Source organism: Tursiops truncatus, chromosome 20 (genome assembly GCF_011762595.2).
Source record: "Tursiops truncatus isolate mTurTru1 chromosome 20, mTurTru1.mat.Y, whole genome shotgun sequence".
Classification (NCBI taxonomy): domain Eukaryota; kingdom Metazoa; phylum Chordata; class Mammalia; order Artiodactyla; family Delphinidae; genus Tursiops; species Tursiops truncatus.
The window spans coordinates 13,258,956-13,281,064 of record NC_047053.1 but is presented as its reverse complement, the minus strand read 5'-3'; the positions used below and the strand labels follow the sequence as shown (position 1 = coordinate 13,281,064).

At 39.6% G+C, this 22,109-nt stretch overlaps 1 protein-coding gene across 1 annotated transcript in view; it reads right to left on the bottom strand.

Annotated features, from left to right (window-relative positions):
• Window positions 1-22,109, bottom strand: part of YWHAE (tyrosine 3-monooxygenase/tryptophan 5-monooxygenase activation protein epsilon) — a 44,715-nt gene that overhangs the window by 4,542 nt on the left and 18,064 nt on the right. Inside the window, exons 2-5 of the mRNA XM_019926939.3 lie at window positions 7,221-7,420; window positions 4,747-4,853; window positions 3,680-3,886; window positions 1,212-1,348 (exon numbers count right to left, since the gene is read on the bottom strand). Coding sequence (XP_019782498.1) covers window positions 1,212-1,348; window positions 3,680-3,886; window positions 4,747-4,853; window positions 7,221-7,420 — 651 coding nt within the window. The remainder of the gene's footprint in view (window positions 1-1,211; window positions 1,349-3,679; window positions 3,887-4,746; window positions 4,854-7,220; window positions 7,421-22,109) is intronic.

Genomic DNA, 22,109 nt, shown 5'->3' with positions numbered 1-22,109 from the left:
TACACTCTTAAAGGATCTGTAGCTGAAAATGACAAGAAACTTTATTTCCACTCCCCATATCACCACCACCAATTACAAAAACTCTCATAATTATCATGCCACACTAGTTTGTGTCCATCTCCCTGTCCCATCCCCCCTCCTTCAATGATGTATCATGGATTAAAACAATTCTTTAGAAATGGGCAGAATAAAATATCCTTTAAAATCAAGAAACGTGACAAATTTGGCCTTTTACAACTGGAAGAAACATTAAGCACCCACCCCACCCCACCGCCCATCACAAGATTAAATTTTATAAAATATTCTAGTAACTATTTACAACTGCAACGCTAGAAAACAAGACACTACACAGACCTCTTAAATAAGGACCTATGGGCAGGACATGCCATTTGTTGTGTAGAATACAGAGGTAACACTAGTTCTTTTTTTAGATAAAAGATTTCCACACAGAAAAGATGCTTCATAAACATCTGCTTATAACCATCTAGTTGTTTTTGGTTTTTTTTTAACATCTTTATTGAAGTATAATTGCTTTACAATGGTGTGTTAGTTTCTGCTTTGTAACAAAGTGAATCAGTTATACATATACATATATTCCCATATCTCTTCCCTCTTGTGTCTCCCTCCCTCCCACCCTACCCCTCTAGGTGATCACAAAGCACCGAGCTGATCTCCCTGTGCTATGCGGCTGCTTCCCACTAGTTATTTTACGTTTGGTAGTGTATATATGTCCATGCCACCCTTTCACTTTGTCACAGCTTACCCTTCCCCCTAACCATCTAGTTTTAACCTCAGGATTACCACTCAGCCAAAGCAATGATCATGACAATCAAATACAATTAACCTTAGACCCCCTAAAATTGAATCTGTGTAATGATAATATGAACTGCTTCCTCTCCCTCCATCTTTCAAAACACAGTGTGAGAGAAGAGGTAAACTAAGTTTAGCAAACAGTATTAGAGGCAAAACTTTAAATCTTTGAATATTAACAAAAGATTCCCTTTCCCAAACAGGTCTTTTATCATCTTACAGACCAAAATGGAAGACTGTACTTTGATATCATTTCCGGTAAAGGCAGTAATCAAAATTTGATAGTTTGGAGGAAAGGCTGTTGAGTCTAAATTGTAGCTTAATGTAAAGAAATTCCAACTTCTAAGAGTAAACAGATCCAACAACTGAAAGAGACAACACTTTAACTTCAGTCTCCTTACCATCACCCTGCATGTCTGAAGTCCATAGTGTCAGATTATCACGTAACAACTGCATGATAAGCGTAGAGTCCTTATAGCTTTCTTCACTCAGCGTATCCAGTTCTGCAATTGCATCATCAAAAGCTGCTTTTGCCAACCTACAAGTGTTTACATAAATGTATTACAAAAATAAACTAAAAAAGTCCAAAACCAGAATTGGAAATGACATAAGTTAAATTTCAGTCTTTTCTTCAGTTATCACACAGTAATATCGACACTGAATGCTTGGGTTTAGGCACTGAAATAAAGGAAAAGCAGATGTAACTGATGAAAATTAACTTCCTATTAATTCCCTTTTTAATTTTGTAATCCAGCAACTTTGGAACTAGTGGAACTTTTGGAGTTCCACTTATGACTATGCTTTTGACAAGCAGACCAAATCCCATTCTAATCCACCACCAAAATACATGCATATTAAAGGTATTTCCAAATTCTAGTCAACAGTTCACCAAAGTTTTAATGCAAAAAGAAAATTCTGAGACAGTATCACAATTTAATCCAACAGAATTTAATGTTAATGGAGCAAGGAAGAAAACTAGGCAATCTAGAACTCACAAAAATGTGATCACATAAGCGAATTACTACAGTTAAAATGAAACAAAATTCACATTCACTTATTGAGTACTGTGTACTATGTACACCAAGTGACGATGGACACGGGTGGGGAAAAGAAAAGAGGAAAGAGAGACATAACCTGGGTCCACAATGAACTTTTTAAAACATCTAAGAATAGAGGGACTGACACATAAATACTATAATAGGAGGATGAAGTGCTATCCTGGAGAAAGTACTTTAGGGACCCAAGAGGAGGAGCAAATGGGGAAGTCATATTTGAACTAATTAATGGGTAGGAAAAGAGCACAAATAGCACACTTCCGATTAAAGCAAAAGCATGGAAAGGACTAAGTTGAAGCTACGTGTGGGACAGCTAGCCTGGAGAATGGCAATGAGAGATTCAACCAGTACTATCAGCTAAACAGCTATAGCTTCTTTATTAGTCAAGACATATTACCTGTTTGGACAAACTCGACTAGCAACATTTAGAATATTTTCAGATAAATTAATATTTATTTGCATTCAAATGAATCCACCTTACATCAGGAAAATCTCTCCTTTCATGGAATATGTGATTCCTACATACTCAAGAACACTGAAGTTACAAAGAACAAATACATTATTCCTATTATATGAGATATCTAAAATAGGCAAACTCATAAAGACAGGAAGTAGAGATTACCAGGGACTGGGGCAGAAGGAAATATGGAGTTATTGTTTAGTGATCAGTTTGTTTCAGGTGATGAAAAAGTTTTAGAAATAGTGGTGACAGACAATACTGTGTGTGTACTTAATACCACTGAATTGCACATTTAAAAACAAAATGCTAGGGCTTCCCTGATGGCACAGTGGTTAAGAATCCGCCTGCCAATGCAGGGGACAGGGGTTCGAGCCCTGGTCCGGGAAGATCCCACATGCTGCAGAACAACTAAGCCCGTGTGCTACAACTACTGAGCCTGCGCTCTAGAGCCCGCAAGCCACAACTACTGAAACCCACGCACCTAGAGCCCGTGCTCCGCAACAAAAGAAGCCACCGCAACGAGAAGCCCACACACCACAACAAAGACCCAATGCAGCCAATAAATAAAATAATTAAAGAAAAAAAGAACGCTAAACTTCATGTTATGTATATTTAAAAAGTAAAAAGCTATGTACATAAAGATATTCCTTAAATTTATATGTGTATCAAAAATTGGGAACAGCGCTTCCCTGGTGGCGCAGTGGTTGAGAGTCCGCCTGCCAATGCAGGGGACATGGGTTCGTGCCCCAGTCCGGGAAGATCCCACATGCTGCGGAGCGGCTGGGCCCTTGAGCCATGGCCGCTGAGCCTGCGCGTCCGGAGCCTGTGCTCCGCAATGGGAGAGGCCACAACAGTGAGAGGCCTGCGTACCCACCCCCACCCCCCCCCAAAAAAAAAAGGGAACAATCTGAAGTATAAATGGGGGAGTACTTTTACATACGTCAATAGGATGCCAAATTTTATGACAGAAAATACAAAATGACATGTACACTAAGAGCATAACTATATTAAACACATGCTATAAAGACTGAAAGCTAATATACAGAAATGAAGATAATTCTATTATGAAAATTTCTCATTCCTTCCTCTTACTCTGTAACAAGATTCTTTTCAATCTACCAATCAAATTTTTCCCCATCAACATAATTATCCTAACTGCTATCCTAGTGAAATGAGATAGGTCTGTCTTTATATCATTCAAAACAGCTGCATTAAAAGCCAGAATAATTCTTTATTACAGGGCCAAGCCAACGAAGGCAGTCCCAAGGAACAAGACAAAAAACAAGTTGCTATTCTCCTTTGTAACCCTTTTTTACTTTCATAGTGAGAGCGTTTGTTCTCCTTCATGACCTACCTGCAGGCACGGTCAGGGGAATTAAGAATTTCATAGTAGAATACGGAAAAATTGAGAGCAAGACCTAAGCGAATGGGATGTGTTGGTGGAAGTTCTGTCATTGCAATATCACTAGCAGCTTTATAAGCCACTAGGCTGTTCTCCGCAGCTTCCTTCCTGTCATTTCCTGTGGCAAATTCAGCCAGATACCTGTGGTAGTCCCCTTTCCTAAAACAAAACAAAAACAAAACACAGAATTAGGAATAATGCTTTTTAAATAAGTTGTTAAAAGTTTTCTGTATTACATAAGATCACGTATGTGACAAAAATATGAAACCGGTATACTTCAATAATTTCAAAAAGCCTCTTTCAGGAATGACTGACTCATCTATTTAGTTTTCCTCCTCAGAGATTTCACATTGCCAAATATAAGCCAAATCCTAGAGAAATTAACTGAAAAGGCTCAAAAATGAACAAATTTATCACTTGATAGACGAGAATTAAATATAAAAAGTGGTTCCAAAGAATGGCACAGCAGTTTGTTAATCATGAAATAAAACTTCCATATAAATTGTTAAGACTGAACTGTGGGGCTTCCCTGGTGGCGCAGTGGTTGGGGGTCCGCCTGCCGATGTGGGGGACGCGGGTTCGTGCTGCGGAGTGGCTGGGACCGTGAGCCATGGCCACTGGGCCTGCGTGTCCAGAGCCTGTGCTCCGCGGCGGGAGGGGCCGCAGCGGTGAGAGGCCCACGTACCACAAAAAAAAAAAAAAAAAAGACTGAACTGTGTAATGCACTGCTTGTAGCTAGGGGGGCAGCCCCACACAAGCAAATGACTATGAATAGGTAAAGCAAAACTTAGTACATTTTTACAGTAATAGTTTGACCACCTTAAATGCAGTAATATTGACTCTTCTTAGCAGTGAATCTGCAAATGAGTATTCAAAAATTAATTTAATTATTGAGACTCACTCCTCCCGTAACTATCTTTCCAACATTAAATAAAATGTTGTAAACCTACATAAAAAAGTGATGATTCTAAGAGAGCCAACATTTAATCTGACATTTTCCCTTCTAGTATAGAACCTACATTTTATAATAGAAAACCTTGGACTCGCCAGTGTTAGCTGCTGGAATGAGGTGTTTGTCCAGTACATCCAGAATGTCACAACAGATTAACTTTAGCTCAGTCTCAACCTGAAAAAAAAGTCAAAAAAATTGTTTAAGAAATTATATATAAATTATCACATTCTATCTCTGGTTTTGGAGAAGATAACATGCATACCCCTCCCTCTCCAAACCCCCTTTCCCTCTCTTGATAAAAAAGCAGAGACAAGCTGTGTCCGGTTAATGAAAGTCTTTCTTCCTATGTGCCATTACTTAAGTGCTTAAAAAAACCTCACAGTTCAACTACAGAACTAACAGTGATTACTACTTACTAAGTGCAGCACATTTATATTAAGTAGCTTCTTTAACGAGGTAGCAACTATTGTCTCCACTTAATGGGAAAACAAAGATTACTATATTCGTCCAAAGATCACTAACTTAAAGAACTTAGAGGCAGAGTGAGAACTTGAACCCAGGTAAGGTTGCATGGTTAGTCACAGTTTGTAAGGGATGGAATAAAAATTCAAACCAAGGTATTCTGCTTCCAAGGCTCACATTTCTAACCACTACTATGCTCAACAGCCAACCACCTGAGTGGTAGATCCATAGCCAGTTACAACGCCAAAAATCTGTATACTAAAGGAAATATTGCCACTCGTCCCAATTCGTTTATCATGCCCAAAACGCACACTACTCCTAAACATATATACACAGTCTGCTTTCCATTTTCTATTACTACAGTGACATTGTTCAACCTTTCCAAATTCATTTCATGCCCTCTGGAACCTCCTCCTTCCCACTGTAAATAATTCGCCCACTCTCTCTTCTCCTATAATCTCTTTCTAATCCTAAGTAAAACCAGCTTTCTCCTGAATAAACTACCTTCTTTATGGCTTTTCAAGAAAAGATAGTCTGCTCTAAGAGAAGGATGATTTCTGACTCTCTTAACTCCTCACTGACTCAGTATGACTGCTCTCCTAATACTCCAAAACCCTTCCTCCTTGGAAGCTCATCCACTATGTTTTAATTTCTCAATTTCTGTTATTAGTAGATCTCCACAGGCTCTTCACCCACATTCACTGAGTATCTACAGCTTACCTCTCCAATTCCGGGTATCACATCAAGGTATTATCATGTTCGTTTCAACACAGTTCCTTCATCTCAACTCCATGACCCTCACTTGTCCATACTCCTAACTGTGCTGTTCTATCCTGGAAGTCTTAAATTCCAGCCTCTTGACTCTTTCATCTTCTCCCAATTTATCAGGTCCTCTCTTTGCTTCCTGCTTCCTTTCCTACTTATCCCAAATCCCACAATCTAGTTCACAGACTTACCTCTTTAGCACTTGCTCATTTCCTCATCCCTCTGAGACACCAAACTTGTCTACCGACAATCCATATTCTTTTTTCAACATATTTGAAAGTAATGGTCACACTGGTACCAGCTAACCACCTTCTCTGTAACCCCAGGTATGTTAATCACTCAGAACACCTCTGTTTTCCCATCTATGAACTGGAGTAATACCCTTTACACGGTCATTTAAAGATTAAATACAGTATCTTGCACAATTATATATATTACAAATATCTCCCCATGTTAGTCAGTAAACGTTTCCCTTTTCCCTCCCCCTACCAAATTTACTACTCCCCATGCTAACTTTGTGACTGCTTCTGTTATTTCCCTCACTGTACTCTTAAGAGTGTGTTTAGAATCAGTTCCACTAGAATCAGTTTCTCAACAGTGGGAGCTGTTCTATGCATAACAGGATGCTCAGCAGTATCCTCATTTCTACCCACTAAAATACCAGCAGCACTGTCAAGTTGTGACAACCCAAAATGCCTCTAGACATTGCCAAATGTCCTCTGAGGAGCAAAGTCACCTCTGGTTGAGAACCACTGCACTAGATCAAACTTTTTTGACCAAAACCCACAATAAAACATTACATATCCGTATATACCCACGTGTAATATATGAAACAATAACTTTATGAAATAACGTCCAATGCCCTCGGATACTTTCTATTCTATTAAAAAAACAATGACTAGACTGATCTTCCATGAAGATATTAACTGTAACTGTCTCAACTTTGCACATAACACCTAGCAACTGGTGTGGCACATAATAGGCACACAAATATTTGTTAAATTGTCCTGAATGGTAATTTCAAGTCACTCAAGGAAGTATTTTGTAGTTACCACAATAAAAACAGAGATTAAATTAGTTCTTTACTTGTGTGGTGCTCAACACTACTCTCTGCAGCTTCCAAGGAAAAAAATTTCTTCTCCTCTGTCCTGAAATAGCCTATAATTCCCAATCCAGGTGGGTGAAAGATGTAAATACATTAAAATGTAAAATATACATTACACAGGTATACAACGTGTGTACTAGGCTATGATTTAAACAGTCCACCACCTAAGACATCATTCTTTAAACTTGTCTAGGATATGACAATCTCACCATTTGCCGATATTCCCGAATCATTTTTAGTTTGTCTTCTCCTCCCTTGTTTTCTTCTTTCTGTTCAATGCTGCTGATTATCCTCCAGGAAGCTCTTCTAGCTCCAATCACATTTTTATATGCAACAGATAGGAGGTTTCTTTCTTCAACTGTCAACTCCACATCCATCCCTGCTACTTTCTTCATTGATTCCACCATTTCTATAAGTGAAAATAAAATGAGACCGTACAAACTATGTTTTGTTGAAACATCCTTTTTTTTTTTTTGCAGTACGTGGGCCTCTCACTGTTGTGGCCTCTCCGGTTGCGGAGCACAGGCTCCGGACGCGCAGGCTCAGCGGCCATGGCTCACGGGCCCAGCCGCTCGCTCCGCAGCATGCGGGATCCTCCCGGACTGGGGCACGAACCCACATCCCCTGCATCGGCAGGCGGACTCTCAACCACTGCACCACCAGAGAAGCCCTGAAACATCCTTATCACAGTAGATCTTTTTGCTGTCAAGCTAATGTAAAACAAAGAAAAAAATTTTTAACAAAATAACTTCACAATCATCAAAACTAGTATGAGTAAAAAACTAAAACCATGTAAAAGATAAAGTAAATTAAGAGCCCAGAAAAAATAGTATCTAGAATATAAATTGTATGGAACCAAAATGACTTCATACAGTATCAAGTATGGCTTGGAGGCATCTCTCCCATATTAAGAGAACTAGGAGCGCATACCTATCTGTTTCCCAGTAAAAATAATTCAGCTGGCAGTTTAAAACAAAAGTTTTAAATTTACAGGCTCTAAAATGCATTTTCTCTCAAATAAATTATTCCCCAATTAAATACAAATAAATTGAACTTCCCCAAAAAGCAGTCACTGGAAAAAAGGGAATTCATTCATATAGCAAGCATATACTGAGCATTTGGTTAGTCACAAACACAAACTTATCTTTGGGTATTTGCAATCCTTCCTCCTTTAGAAGGGCACACTGTCCACTTCCTATGCATTCATTCATCAGTAAAGTTTTGTATGGTTCTTATTTGTCACCACTAGGTGGCGAGCAAAGAAAGGGGCCCAGATAAACCTTGGGTGATCCCAAGTATAGGAATAGTTAATAAAATGTACGTGAATGCAAAGGAAGAGCCAAAAACAGCTCAATAAACACTAACTGAATAAATAATGAAAACTATGCTTTTAGAAAAGACTAAGTGCCATATTAGCATGTGGCTCTCCAACTTTTACTGTGTCAGAATTTTTGGTGATGAGACCCAAGGATCTGCGTTTTAACAAGCACCCTTAGCACACATTCTAAGCATAAGCATACCTTAAAGTACAATGCAGATGGTGACTTTATGAAACACTGCTTAATGATATGATAAATTATGTGTAATCCCAGGAAATGATATGTTTCCAAAAATTATCCTTTCAGGAATATCAAGAAGTTACATAGTGGGGGGAGTTCCCTGGTGGTGCAGTGGTTAAGAATCCACCTTCCAATGCAGGGGACTTGGGTTCAGCCCCCGGTCGGGGAACTAAGATCCCACATGCTGCGGGGACAACTAAGCCCAAGTGTCACAACTACTGAGCCCGCGTGCTGCAACTACTGAGCCCGCAAGCCACAATTAGAGAACCTACATGCCACAACTACCGAGCCCACGCACTCTGGAGCCCGCGCACCACAACTAAAGAAAAGCAAGTGTGCCGCAACAAAGAGCCCACACGCCACAACGAAAGATCCTGCATGCTGCAATGAAGATCCCATGTTCTTCAACCAAGACCTGACCCAGCCAAATAAACAAATAAATATTTTTTAAAAACAGAAGTTAGATAGAAATATTAAGATGGTATGATCTTTAGAAAACAATTCAGTAGTTTCTTACAGAGTTCAACACTGTAAGACTAAGCAAGCCCACTCCTCGGTATTACCCAAGAGATATGAACATATATCTTCACAAAGACTTTTTTACATACATGTCCACAGCAATTTTATTCATAATAGCCAAAAGGTGAAAACAACCCAAATGTCCATCCATACAATGGAATACTACTCAAGAATAAAAAAGAATGAACTATTGATACAAGTAACAACATGGATGAATTTCAAAAAAACATGCTAACTGAAAAAAGCCAGACCAGGGAGGGAGCCTCAAGAGGGTGGGGATATGGGGATATATGTATACTTATAGCTGATTCACTTTGTTGTACAACAGAAACTAACACAACATTGTAAAGCAATTATACTCCCATAAAGGTATTTTTAAAAACAAAAGGAAAAAGCCAGACCAAAAAGGACTATGATTCCATTTAAATCAAGTTATAGAAAATGCAAAACTATAAAGGCAGAAAGCAAGTAAGTGGTTACCAAGATATGGGGGTGAAGTGAGAGGCTTGTGAGCAAAGGAGTACAAGGGAAATTTTGGGGGGTAACAGAATTGTTCTACCGTGGTGGTTACACAACTGAATACATTTATCAAAACAATGAATTTGGGACTTCCCTGGTGGCACAGTGGTTAAGAATCCTCCTGCCAATTCAGGGGGCACGGGTTCGAGCCCTGGTCCAGGAAGATCCCACATGCCGTGGAGCAACTAAGCCCGCACGCCACAACTACGGAGCCTGCGCTCTAGAGACCGTGAGCCACAACTACTGAAGCCCACGCACCTAGAGCCTGCGCTCCGCAACAAGAGAAGCCACCACAATTTGAGAAGCCCGCGCACCGCAACCAAGAGTAGACCCCGCTCGCCGCAACTAGAGAAAGCCCACACGCAGCAACGAAGACCCAACTCAGCCAAAAATAATTTTTAAAAAAACAACGAATTTTATGTGTATAAGTAGTGTATTATAAACTTTACCTCAATACAGCTGAATTTTTTAAATGCAATTCTGAAGCATTAAAAAAAAAAGTATTAAGACATATTTAAGACCATCTGTGGGAGCCTGAGCACATTCATTTGAAACATCCAATTTTTTTTTTAACCACAGCCATGTAAAAAAGCCTAAATTTAGTGGCAGTGGAGTAAAGAGGGTATCATTTCAAGCTCACTGCCATACTAGTTCTCAAAAACTAACAACAAATAAAACACGCCTCAGAAGTGAACCAGTAATTCATCTAAGTTGTTCCAACAACAAAGCAATTTAAAAAGTAACCTAGCTACACCAAAAAAAGACCATAATTCTTTTAAACTGTAGAGCTCTGCAACATTATATATGGAAAAACTGTACCCAAATATCTAATACCACTAAAAATTTAACAATGGTATGTCTCTGGGTACTATTCCAGATGACAGATTTTTTTCATTTTTCTGTGCTCTAGAAATTTTCAACAATGATCATATAATAGTTTTACAATGTGAGGGGAGAAATATATTTTAAATACTCAATGATATTCTACTACCCCAGCTTCAATTAAGTATACAATTCCCTTCATTGAAAAAGCCACAAAACAATGCACAAAAGACTGTGGTACAAATACAAAAGTAGCAGTTATCTGTTATTATTAAATAACAGCTTTACTGATCTATAATTCACATACAACTCACCTATTTAAAGCATACAATTCAATGGTGGTTATATTCACAGAATTTGCACAACCATTACTATAATCGATTTTAGAACATTTTCATCATTCGAAAAAGAAAAGCTCCATACACATTAGCAGTCATTCCCCATTTACCCCCAAATACCTCAGCCCTAGGCAACCACCAATCCACTTTCCATCTCTATGGATTTACCTATTTGGACATTTCATATAAATGGAACTATATAGTATGTTGTCTTCTGTAACTGGCTTCTTTCACTTAGCATGTTTCAAGGTTCAGCCATAGTGCAGCATCTATCGATACTTCATTTACTGAATGTATACAGGTGTATACCACATTTTACTTATCCGTTCATCAGTTAATGGACATTTGAGTTGACTTTCCACTTTTTGGCTATTATGAAAAATGCTGCTATGAACATTCATGTAAGTATGCATTCAAATCTCTTGAATATATACTTAAGGAGTGGAACTGTGGGGTCATATGATAACTTTCTGAGGAAGGAACTGCTGAACTTTTTTAACAGGGGCTGCACCATTTTTACATTCCACCAGCAATAGAGGAGGATTCTAATTCCTCCATACTCTCACCAACACTTGTTCCCCTTTTTTTTTTTAATAGTCATCCTAGTGGGCATGAAGTGGTATCTCTGATTTTGATTCGCATTTCCTTGATGGCTAATGATGTTGAGCATCTTTTCATATGCTAACTGGCTATTTCTGTATGCTCTCTGGAAAATACCATTCAGATGTTATGACAATTTTTGAGTTATCTGCCTTTTTATTACGGAGTTATAGTAGTTACTTTTAAAAGCCAAACTACTCCTCATAGCCCTTTATCTTCAGGAATTTCTTCACTCCCGAAGGAACTAGATTAAGGGACAGTAGTAGCACGAAGCAGAAGAGAAAAGAGCTAAAAGTTCTACGACCAGGCTTTGTACCAATTTGTACAAATTATGACTATAGAGAAATTCCCATAACACTGGTGTCATCCTTATCCTTTTTTTTACACCAGCAACAGAAACACAACCCTAACTATAATATACCCCAAAAGTATGTGAAAACCCTAATTTATCCAAAACTCTAGACTAGCCACAACCTTAAAACCTCCATCAGCAGAGGACTAACACCAGTTATATTCACACAACCTTCTCAAACACTAGTATTTCATGAAATCATTATTGCAGCAACTATTTTATCAATGCGATCTCAGCATTTCTCAGATGGCAGAAGACTGTCAAATCTATCTGCAGTAGATATGATCACAATTTATGAACCAGAGAACTGCATCTCATGGTCAAATCACTACTTGTGGATGCGCAGTTTGGTACATGAGTTTTGGGCAATAAAATATCATTTCTGGGACTCTTGATAGTTTGGGGACAACGGGTAGCTGACTGAAAATCACCACTGTTACAGAAACTCTGAAACATTATAATCCTCACAACTCAAAGGACATCTTAACCAAATACTAAGCTTGTTTCGTTCCAGGTCATTTCTCCTTCATTGAGTGGTAATAGCCTAGTTAGACATCCATTACATTAAACCAGCTTACTTCTTTTTGTTACTGACTATCCTGCCAGGAGAGTCAAATGTTTTGCACCCCAACTTTAATTTAGCTTTGGTTCTTGGTTTTTGCTCTCTGAAGTATTTACACATTCCTTCGATAAACTGATTCACAAATAAAACACCTCACGGTAGGCACTGTTCCAAATGCTTTACACCAGAACAGACACTGAATCTGAATGCACTGAATCTGAACACACCTTTGAAGTAGGTACCAGTATTATCCCCATTTTATAAAAGGAAACTAAAAACTGTGGGGGTGAAACTTGCTCAAAATCACAAATTCAGTGGATTACAACAGGCACTCTGACTCCACAGTCATGCTCTGATTTAATCATATTATCTCAGATTTGAACATTTATTTGAATTCATCTGTATGGGGATCCTTTCGTTTGCTTTTATAAGAATAGATGCAAGATAAATGATTTCAATGACAACAGACATACAAGCTTAATACATTAAAATGTGGTTTATTCCTGCTTACATCTTCTTCCACCTACAAGTTAACCTCCCAGAACATTATCTTCAAAAACCTTAACTGCCGGGCTTCCCTGGTGGCACAGTGGTTGAGAATCTGCCTGCTACTGCAGGGGACATGGGTTCAAGCCCTGGTCTGGGAAGATCCCACATGCCGCGGAGCAACAGGGTCTGTGAGCCACAACTACTGAGCCTGTGCGTCTGAAGCCTGTGCTCCGCAACAAGAGAGGCTGCGAGAGTGAGAGGCCCGCGCACCGCGATGAAGAGTGGCCCCCATTTGCCACAACTAGAGAAAGCCCTCGCACATAAACAAAGACCCAACATAGCAAAAATTAATTAATTAACTCTTACCCCCAACATCTAAAAAAAACCTTAATTGCCCATGCCTAGTAGTAAACAACATCCCAGTAAACTTGATTCTCCCAAGACTGTCCCTGCCAGATGGTAAAACAGGTCTCTGCTGAGGTCCAATCGTCTTAATTTTATAAAGACAGAGTACAAAATCTAAAGGGGGGCCTACAGTTTCTAGTAAGAGCCAGACTCAGGATGGAAGCAAACTGTTCAGAATCAGTCACAGGAAAACAAGCAGGCTGTGTATTGGATGATGGGACTCATGTACCTCCTACCAAAGTATACAGGGTCATAACCATAATTTCTCTGAACATGGAAAAAAGTGTCTGCCGGCTGTCAGAACACATAATTCTGACTTTAAAGACAAAAAACTGAAAAAGTAACTTGCCTAAAGTCACACAGCTATTAAGTGGTAAAACCAGAATTCGAACCCAGACAATCTAACTTAAGTGCCTGAGCTCCCTCTTAACAACCACATTCAACTAACTTTCCAAGTAGTGTGCTCATAGAAACAAATTCTTAAGTCCAAAAACACTAACGGCAAACACCCCAAGGACAGAAAGGGCCACAGAATCAAACACTGCCTTAAAAAGGTTCTGTCACTCAAGGTTCTGGAGAGGTCTTGGGTTTGCTTTATGTAAGATTGATCAGTTGACCCATGACCTTTCCTCTTTGTCTAGGAAACTATTCATCCCTCTGGATCAAGTTCTTATTCTGCAAAGCCTTACTGTGCTCTCCAACCCATGTTCATACTTCTTTCTGGGTTGAGGATCAGTGTTTTCTTCCCATCAAATACTACCGTCCTAAAAGGGCATTAACTGTGTCTTTATCTCTCTATTCCCAGAAAAGCACAGTATCTAATGATATAAATGGCACACAAACATTTGATGAAAGAATGAAGAATGTAAACTGAACTATGTTAACAGAGATTGAGAAATATATTCTGGTGGGCCTGACTATATCACAGATAAATGAAACCTATTTAAGGATCCCCCCCTCCTAGATAGAACAAGAGATTCTATAGTCCCTTCTCAGCAATTTCAATAGGCCCTTTTTCTGCAGCCCATTTTATTTTGTAGAAAATTTAGCTATGTATCTGCCCCTAAAGAAGTTTCTGAGACCCAAAGAATCATCCTGAAGGTCTGAATTCTGTTCATTAAATACATAAAGGGGAATTTAGTATAGGTGTCCTATGTTATCAAACTTTAGCTAAATGCCTATAGTATATTCAAATAATATACCCAATTAACAAGACCATGGCATCTTAGGGACTTACGAAGTATCTAGTATTATATGATCTGATCTTGAATTCTGTACATGAAATGACTAAAGAAGACCAAAACTCTTTCATAATACAAAAAGTCAAGGCATTTGGAGTTATTCTGAGAACTGGGTATACTGTAGTCTAGAAGTCTTACCAATTCATCTGCTATAGATTATCAAGAAAAGGCACAAAGAATGCGAAGGGTTATAACTTGTCTTTTATATGGAAAAGTGGCTGGTTGATGTTAAAAAAAAAAAAAAGGAAAGGGTAGGAAATAAGCCCATCAAAGCAATCTATAACAGAGGATACAAAAGTGCCATTTTAAATAATTACCAGATTTGATTCCCAATCAAGAGCCTCCTAGGGTGCATTCAGAGCAAGACAATCAAGGGGAAAAAACATCTAGCTCTTTCCTTTATTTAAAAGACTAAGATCATCTACCACTTCACACCCATTAGGATGGCCACTATCAAGAAACCAGAAAACAGGTGTTGGCAAGAATGTGGAGAAATTGGACCCCATGCCCTGTTGGTGGGCATGTAAAATGGTACATTTGCTGCGTAAACCAGTATGGTAGTTCCTCGAAAAATTCTGAAAACAGAATTACCATATGACCCAGCAATTCCACTTCTGAGTATATACCAAAAAGAACTGAAAGCAGGATCTTGAACAGATATATCTGGATATTTTCATAGCAGCATTATTCATGATAGCTACAACATGGACGCAACCAAGTGTCCACTGACGTGTGGAGAGATAAGCAAAAGGTAGGTACATACATGCAATGGAATATTAAAAAGGAAATTCTGCAATATGCTACGACATAGATGAACCTTAAGGACACTATACTAAGTGAAAGAAACCAGTCACAAAAAACACAAATATTGCATGATTCCACTTATATGAGATACTTGAATTAGTCGTAAAGAAAGTATAATGTTAGTTTCCAGGGGCTAAGGGGACAATGGGAAGTTACTGTTTAATGGATACAGTTTCAGTTTTACAAGATGGAAGAATCATGGGGATGGATGGTAATCGCTTCACAAAAATGTGAATGTATTTAACACCACTGAACTATACACTAAAAAATGATCAACATGGTGGGACTTCCCTGGTGGTCCAATGGTTAAGACTCTGAGCTCCCAATGCAGGGGACCAGGGTTCGATCCTGGTCAGGGAACTACATCTCACATGCCGCAACAAAGATCCCACATAACGCAACCAACATCCAGCGCAGCCAAATAAATAAATAATTTTAAAAATATATATATCACTGTTTAAAAAAAATGATCAACGTGGTAAATTTTGTTGTGTGTATTTTCTCACACACACACGATGAAGATGAAGTAGCTCTGTCCCAAACCCTGTAGTCCCCCCTTCTCAATGAAAAGTAATCCAGATGACAGACATGATGATGATAGTATTGATAAAATCTTCAGTTAACTAGGGACTGTTGAAAAGAAACTCCTCCAAAGACCCAACATGAGAAGAAACTTAAGACAATACATTTATTTCTGGCTTGCATGAAGGCAAGCTTCCCAAATCATTATGTCAAATGGAAAGAATGCAAAGTTATCTCAGGGGTGATGCAGAACTACCATGGGAAAAGCCAGGGGGAAAAAACCAAGGTACCTCTGTAAATTGTATAAAACTCTCTGTAAAATTCACCTTGTTGAAATAATAAAAATCACCTCAGTAAAAATCTCTCTAGACCAATTATTACTTATCAGGCATGGTTGTTTGAAATTGTTAGTTTGGGATCTATCAGAATATATATAATATTTTTTTTAATTTCTTTTGGATGGGGACTTTTTTTTTTTCTTTTTTGCTGTACGCGGGCCTCTCACTGTTGTGGTCTCTCCCGTTGCAGAGCATAGGCTCCGGATGCGCAGGCTCAGCGGCCATGGCTCACGGGCCCAGCCACTCCGCGGCATGTGGGATCTTCCCGGACTGGGGCACAAACCCGTGTCCCCCTGCATCGGCAGGCGGACTCTCAACCACTGCGCCACCAGGTAAGCCCTGGATGGGGACCATTTTTAAAGTCTTTATTGAATTCGTTACAATATTTCTTTTAATATTTATTTGGTTACACCACGTCTTAGTTGCAGCAAGTGGGCTCCTTAGTTGCGACTCACAAGCTCCATAGTTACAGCAGGTGGGCTCCTTAGTTGCGACTCACAAACTCTTAGTTGTGGCATGCATGTGGGATTTAGTTCCCTGACCAGGGATCAAACCCAGGCCCCCTGCGTTGGAGTGCAGTCTTATCCAGTGTGCCACCAGGCAAGTCCCAGTACATACATACATACGTGTGTGGGGTGTGTGCGTGTGTGTGTGTGTGTGTGTGTGTATTGCCTGCGTTGTGTCTTCATTGCTGTCCGCGGGCTTTCTCTGGTTGTGTTGAGCAGGGGCTACTCTTCGTTGTGGTGCACAGACTCCTCATTGCAGTGGCTTCTCTTGCTGTGGAGCACAGGCTCTACGCGTGCGGGCTTCCGAAGCTGCAGCCCTCGGGCTCAGTAGTTGTGGCACACAGGCCCTAGAGTGCACATGCTTCAGTAGTTGTGGCTCACGGGCTGTAGAGCGCAGGCTCCGTAGTTGTGGCACACGGGCTTAGCTGCTCCACAGCATGTGGGATCTTCTGGGACCAGGGATCAAACCCATGTCCCCTGCATTGGCAGGCAGATTCTTAACCACTGCACCATCAGGGAAGTCCCAGAATATATTTTATATGCATACATCTGGACTGACATATAGAGAAGTCTTTACCCCTCCCCCAAGACATATTAATATTTCTATCAAATGAGAGTACTTCCTCAAAACAGGAAGATCTATTGTTAAAATAGAAGTGTAAAAACTATACTTTTCAATATAATAAAATAAAAACCATTTTCCCCTCACGCTGAGTTTTTCACTTTATCACATGATGACTATTATCTTAGAGACACTTTACAAAATAACTAAAAACCTCAAATAAGGATAATAAGATAATAAAGAGAAAAGAATCATCATCACAGAAAGCCATTCTGCACTAGAAGAGAACAGCAAAAGGAAGAGAACGAATATCTTGAAGTATTTTCCCAGTTGCTGAAGAAAAAAGTTTTTTTTTTTTTCTTTCGGTAGCACCGCACCACATGCGGGATCTCCCACCAGGGATCAACCCCGCACCCCCTGCAGTGAAAGCATGGAGGCCTAACCACTGGACCACCAGGGAATGTCCCAGTTTCAAAAGTTTAAATTTTGGGAACATTTCCATCTTATGATTATCAGAGAAACTTAACACTGAAAGCTGGGATGTATGAAGGTGATGCCTCTTGTACCATACACAGAAAAAATATTTGTGTTTTCTGGGTCAAAAGTGGGGAAGATAAGTACAGCAGCAAAGGAAAACCTGATGTTTGGCATGGGTTGGGGTAGGGGGGTGGGGGAGTTCCCAAATGAATAAAAAGCAGAAAACCAGACTTGTGCCAGCAACAGGAGAGAATAGCTAGATTGAGGACCAAAGGGAGAACTAAAAGGCTTAAGATGAAAGAGCTCAGGCTGGCCAGAGAGCTTAATGTGATGAACATCTCCCTTAAAATCTCAATACTTAGTTCTGAAGAGATACGGTTTAGAAATTAAGGAATGAAAAGAAGGAAATCCACCAGAGACTTAGTGTGCAGAGAAGGGGGAAGTGTTATGCCCTTTAATGATTCATTCATATTGAGGCATGCCATGAAAGCAAAATGTCCTTCATATAGCATGCACATATTTAACATACCAGCCAAAGGATAACCTTTAGAGAAGCTGGCATATAATTTTGAGACAGCTCTGCCTCCCCTAAGATCTGGAAAGCAGAGGCCTAGATGCAATCTATTTAATATCTCAAAACTGAAAGTACAAGAGACAGTAAACATGTTTTCAACCTATTCTGAATTGTGATTGATAATTCTGTATTCCCAAAGGAGAGGTGAGCTTGGGAACCAAATTATTCATCAAATTTCAGAGCCTTGACACAACAAAGGTTTCTTTTTCACTCAAATGTTTGTGAGAGTCCACCATCTTGAGGCTGTATGGTTCGGTACTTGAGGTTTCTCTAGTCAAGGAAGCAAGGGAAGAAACAGAAGAATCAGGAAAGAGTTCATCACTGTCTCTGTTAAGTCCCCTACATACGAAACTTCAAGCTGTGAACTTTCAAAGATACGAACATGCGTTAGCATGTCCGATCACCTGAGTCAGTTCACCTGTCTGGAGTACACTGTCATGTGCATGCATCCTTTACAAGTGGTTGTGCTTTTGTATACTTTACAGTACTGTATAGAGTACAACAGTATAGTGTCTTTATTTCAAGCTAGGTCTGCAAGAGGATGACTTCACTGAACTCCTGACTTCACTGAACTCCTTGCTGTGCAACATGAGGAGCTTACTAATGAAGACCTGATGGAATAGGAGACGCACAGAAAAGACGAAGAGAGACAAAAGAAGTAGTAACTGAAGAATCAAAGAGACTCACAATGTGGGAAATGGCAAAGAGATTTTACTTGAGGATTTTAGTTTTTTGAGGCACAGGACCTAAACGTAGAACGGTACTGCAGCAGCCGTTCAGATTGCAATCCAGTCCTACTGTGTCATTTATGACGAGAAAAAAAGAGCTATTACCCAGACATGACTGGATCATTTTCTCAAGAGGGTAGGTAGAATTGAATCCATCAAGGAACTAGAACCTGTGCCATCAACGTCAGGTGTGAGTGAAACTGCAGCTTGCCCTCTGTCTCCTATTGCTGACGATCCTTCAGGTCTACCATCTCCCACCTCCTCTCTCTCCTCCAGCCAGTAACTCTTCTTGCCTGTTCACTCGATGCCCAGCCCTTGTATGCCAGCTGTTGTACTGCACTACTGTGCTTTTCAAGGTACTGTTTGTTTTCTTTATGTATTATTTCTGTGAAAAGTATTATAAACCTATTACAGTACAGTATTATATAGCAGATTGTGTTAGTTGGGTGCCTAGGCTAACTTCGTTGGGCTTAGTAACAAATTGGGCTTAAAAACGCGCTCTTGGAACAGAACAAGTTCGTATGTAAGGGACTTACTGTACACAGTTACACATACAATTTCTGCTCACATTTCACTGGCCAAACAGCTCACATGACCCTGCTGCTGCCCAAGTACAAGAAGCTGGAAGAAGGGGGGAGGGCGCACTACAGTGTCTCAATATAGCTTTAAAGAAAAAAAAAACCAATGAAACCACACTAAGATTTATTTAAAAAAAAAAAAAAGGCTATCAAACCAGACATTACTTATAAGGTCACAGATACGCATAGGAATTATGGGCAATTAATTAACACAGACCACGAATTTTGTCTATGGTTAATGACAATTGAAGCAACAACTTAAAATGTCCCAAGCTGGACTTTCCTGGTGGCACAGTGGTTAAGAATCCACCTGAAATGCAGGGGACATGGGTTCGAGCCCTGGTCCAGGAAGATCCCACATGCCACGGAGCAACTAAGCCCATGTGCCACAACTACTCAGCCTGCGCTCTAGAGCCCACGAGCCACAACTACTGAAGCCCGCACGCCTAGAGCCCGTGCTCCACAACAAGCCACCACAATGACAAACCCACGCACTGCAACGAAGAGTAGCCCCCATTCGCCGCAACTAGAGAAAAGCCCGCATGCAGCAACGAAGACCCAGTGCAGCCAAAAATAAATTAATTTTTTAAAAATTCCCAAAAAAGAAATTAAAATAAAAAATGTCCCAAGCTGAATTTTGTTCCTGTATTTGATAACAAGAAGTACGCAAGTTTGTTGGAGGAAAAATTTCCAAGGTACTAAATCTAAGAGGAATTTACCATATGGATCTTTACGTAAAAAGAGTCACAGAAAACGTTTGACTAGATTTACACAAGAGAAGCAGTCTTCACTCAGACACTTCTAATCTCATAAAATCAATAAGAGCATTTCTACAGGAAGTTACCTATGTGAATGTCCAGGTGTTATGCTGCTTTCAGATGATCTGATGGACTTAGACAACCTCCAAGAAATGAGTGAAATTACCAGCTAAGCAAAATTTGTACAACCACTAAATATAATCAATGCATATGGATAATGCAATGACAATCACCATCCTGTCTTACAGATTTCTAAGAGTCATATCTCTTGGTAGCAATGACTGTTAATATTTAGGAATATACAGGTAAGAGCCAAATTTTTTCTAAAACTATGCATTTTCTCTGTCACACTGATGAATACTCTACTGGCACCAATAATTCTGTACCATAAGGCATGGAAAAGAAATTTGATTTGGACAATTTTAAGGGCAGGTATTGTCAGCTAACCATAAAAGAAATTCAGTATGATTCCCTATGGAACATGATTTTTGACAGAGCTATACTCTCATAAGCCCATCAGATTAAGCTGGTTACAAAACATTCTCAGAAAACTAACGTGACTTAAATTGGCTGCTGAACATTAAATCCCTGCCAAATTCGACAATTTAGTTTCATCACTAATAATTCAGCTGCCTAAGTCTGCACAAAGTTTGTGATGCCATCACTTTAAAATGTTTTTTGCACTTGTGTGAGTGTGCTTCCAAATCACTGAAGAGTTCTGAGGTGCCAAAACACAATTTAAGATTTTACATTACTCAAAATTGTAAGTCAATCTATTAAAAAATTCTTAACTGGGAATCCCCTGGTGGTCCAGTGGTTAGGACTCGGTGCTTTCACTGCCGAGGGTCCACGTTCAATCCTGGCTGGGGAACTAAGATCTCACAAGCCATGCGGCGCAGCCAAAATAAATAAATAAAAATTCTTAACTACTTTAATTCCAACAGTAAATAATGTGGAAAGGATCTAAAAATACAATTAAAAGCTGATGTTTGTAGCTTTAGGAGACTTATGTCACTTATATTTTCCTAGAGAGATAAAAAGCTATAGTAATCACTAGTTATATTTTGTTAAAACCAACAAAATATTGAGATATATGTTAAGATGACTTATTTTAAAAAGCAATCTGAGTAAACAGTTTGGCCAAGATTTGGAAGCCACTCCTGGCTTTTTGTTTTTTTTAATATTTTATTTATTTTTGGCTGTGTTGGGTCTTTGTTGTGGCACGTGCAGGCTTTCTCTAGTTGCAGTGTGCGCGCTTCTCACTGCAGTGGCTTCTCTCGTTGTGGAGCATGGGCCCTAAGCACGTGGGCTCAGTAGTTGCGGCGTGCAGGCTCTAGGATGCGCGGGCTTCAGTAGTTGTGGTGCACAGGCTTAGCTGCCCCACAGCACATGGGATCTTCCCGGACCAGGGATAGAACCCGTATCCCCTGCATTGGCAAGCGGATTCTTAACCACTGTGCCACCAGGGAAGTCCCTGGGATTCTTCTTTAAGCAAAAGTTTAAATGTCTTAAAGTTGACAGAATAAATCTGACATCTAAATACAGTTTGTGTTGAGTACTATATGAAATGAATAGGATGCTGAACAAAACAGGAGATCTGGGAAGCCTCTCTGAAGAGGTCTTATTTTACTCCAGTAACATTTTTACTATTCTTGTCATATCTACATACCACTTGTACTGTTACTAGGTGGACCAAAAGACACACACACTTTGGGAAACAGCATGGTAGGAAACCACATTTATAGCCAGAATGATGCAGATTAGATTTTCATTCTGGCTTAGATATTCACTTACATGCTATTTGACCTATATCACTTAACCTCTATGAACTTGTTTCCTCACTTA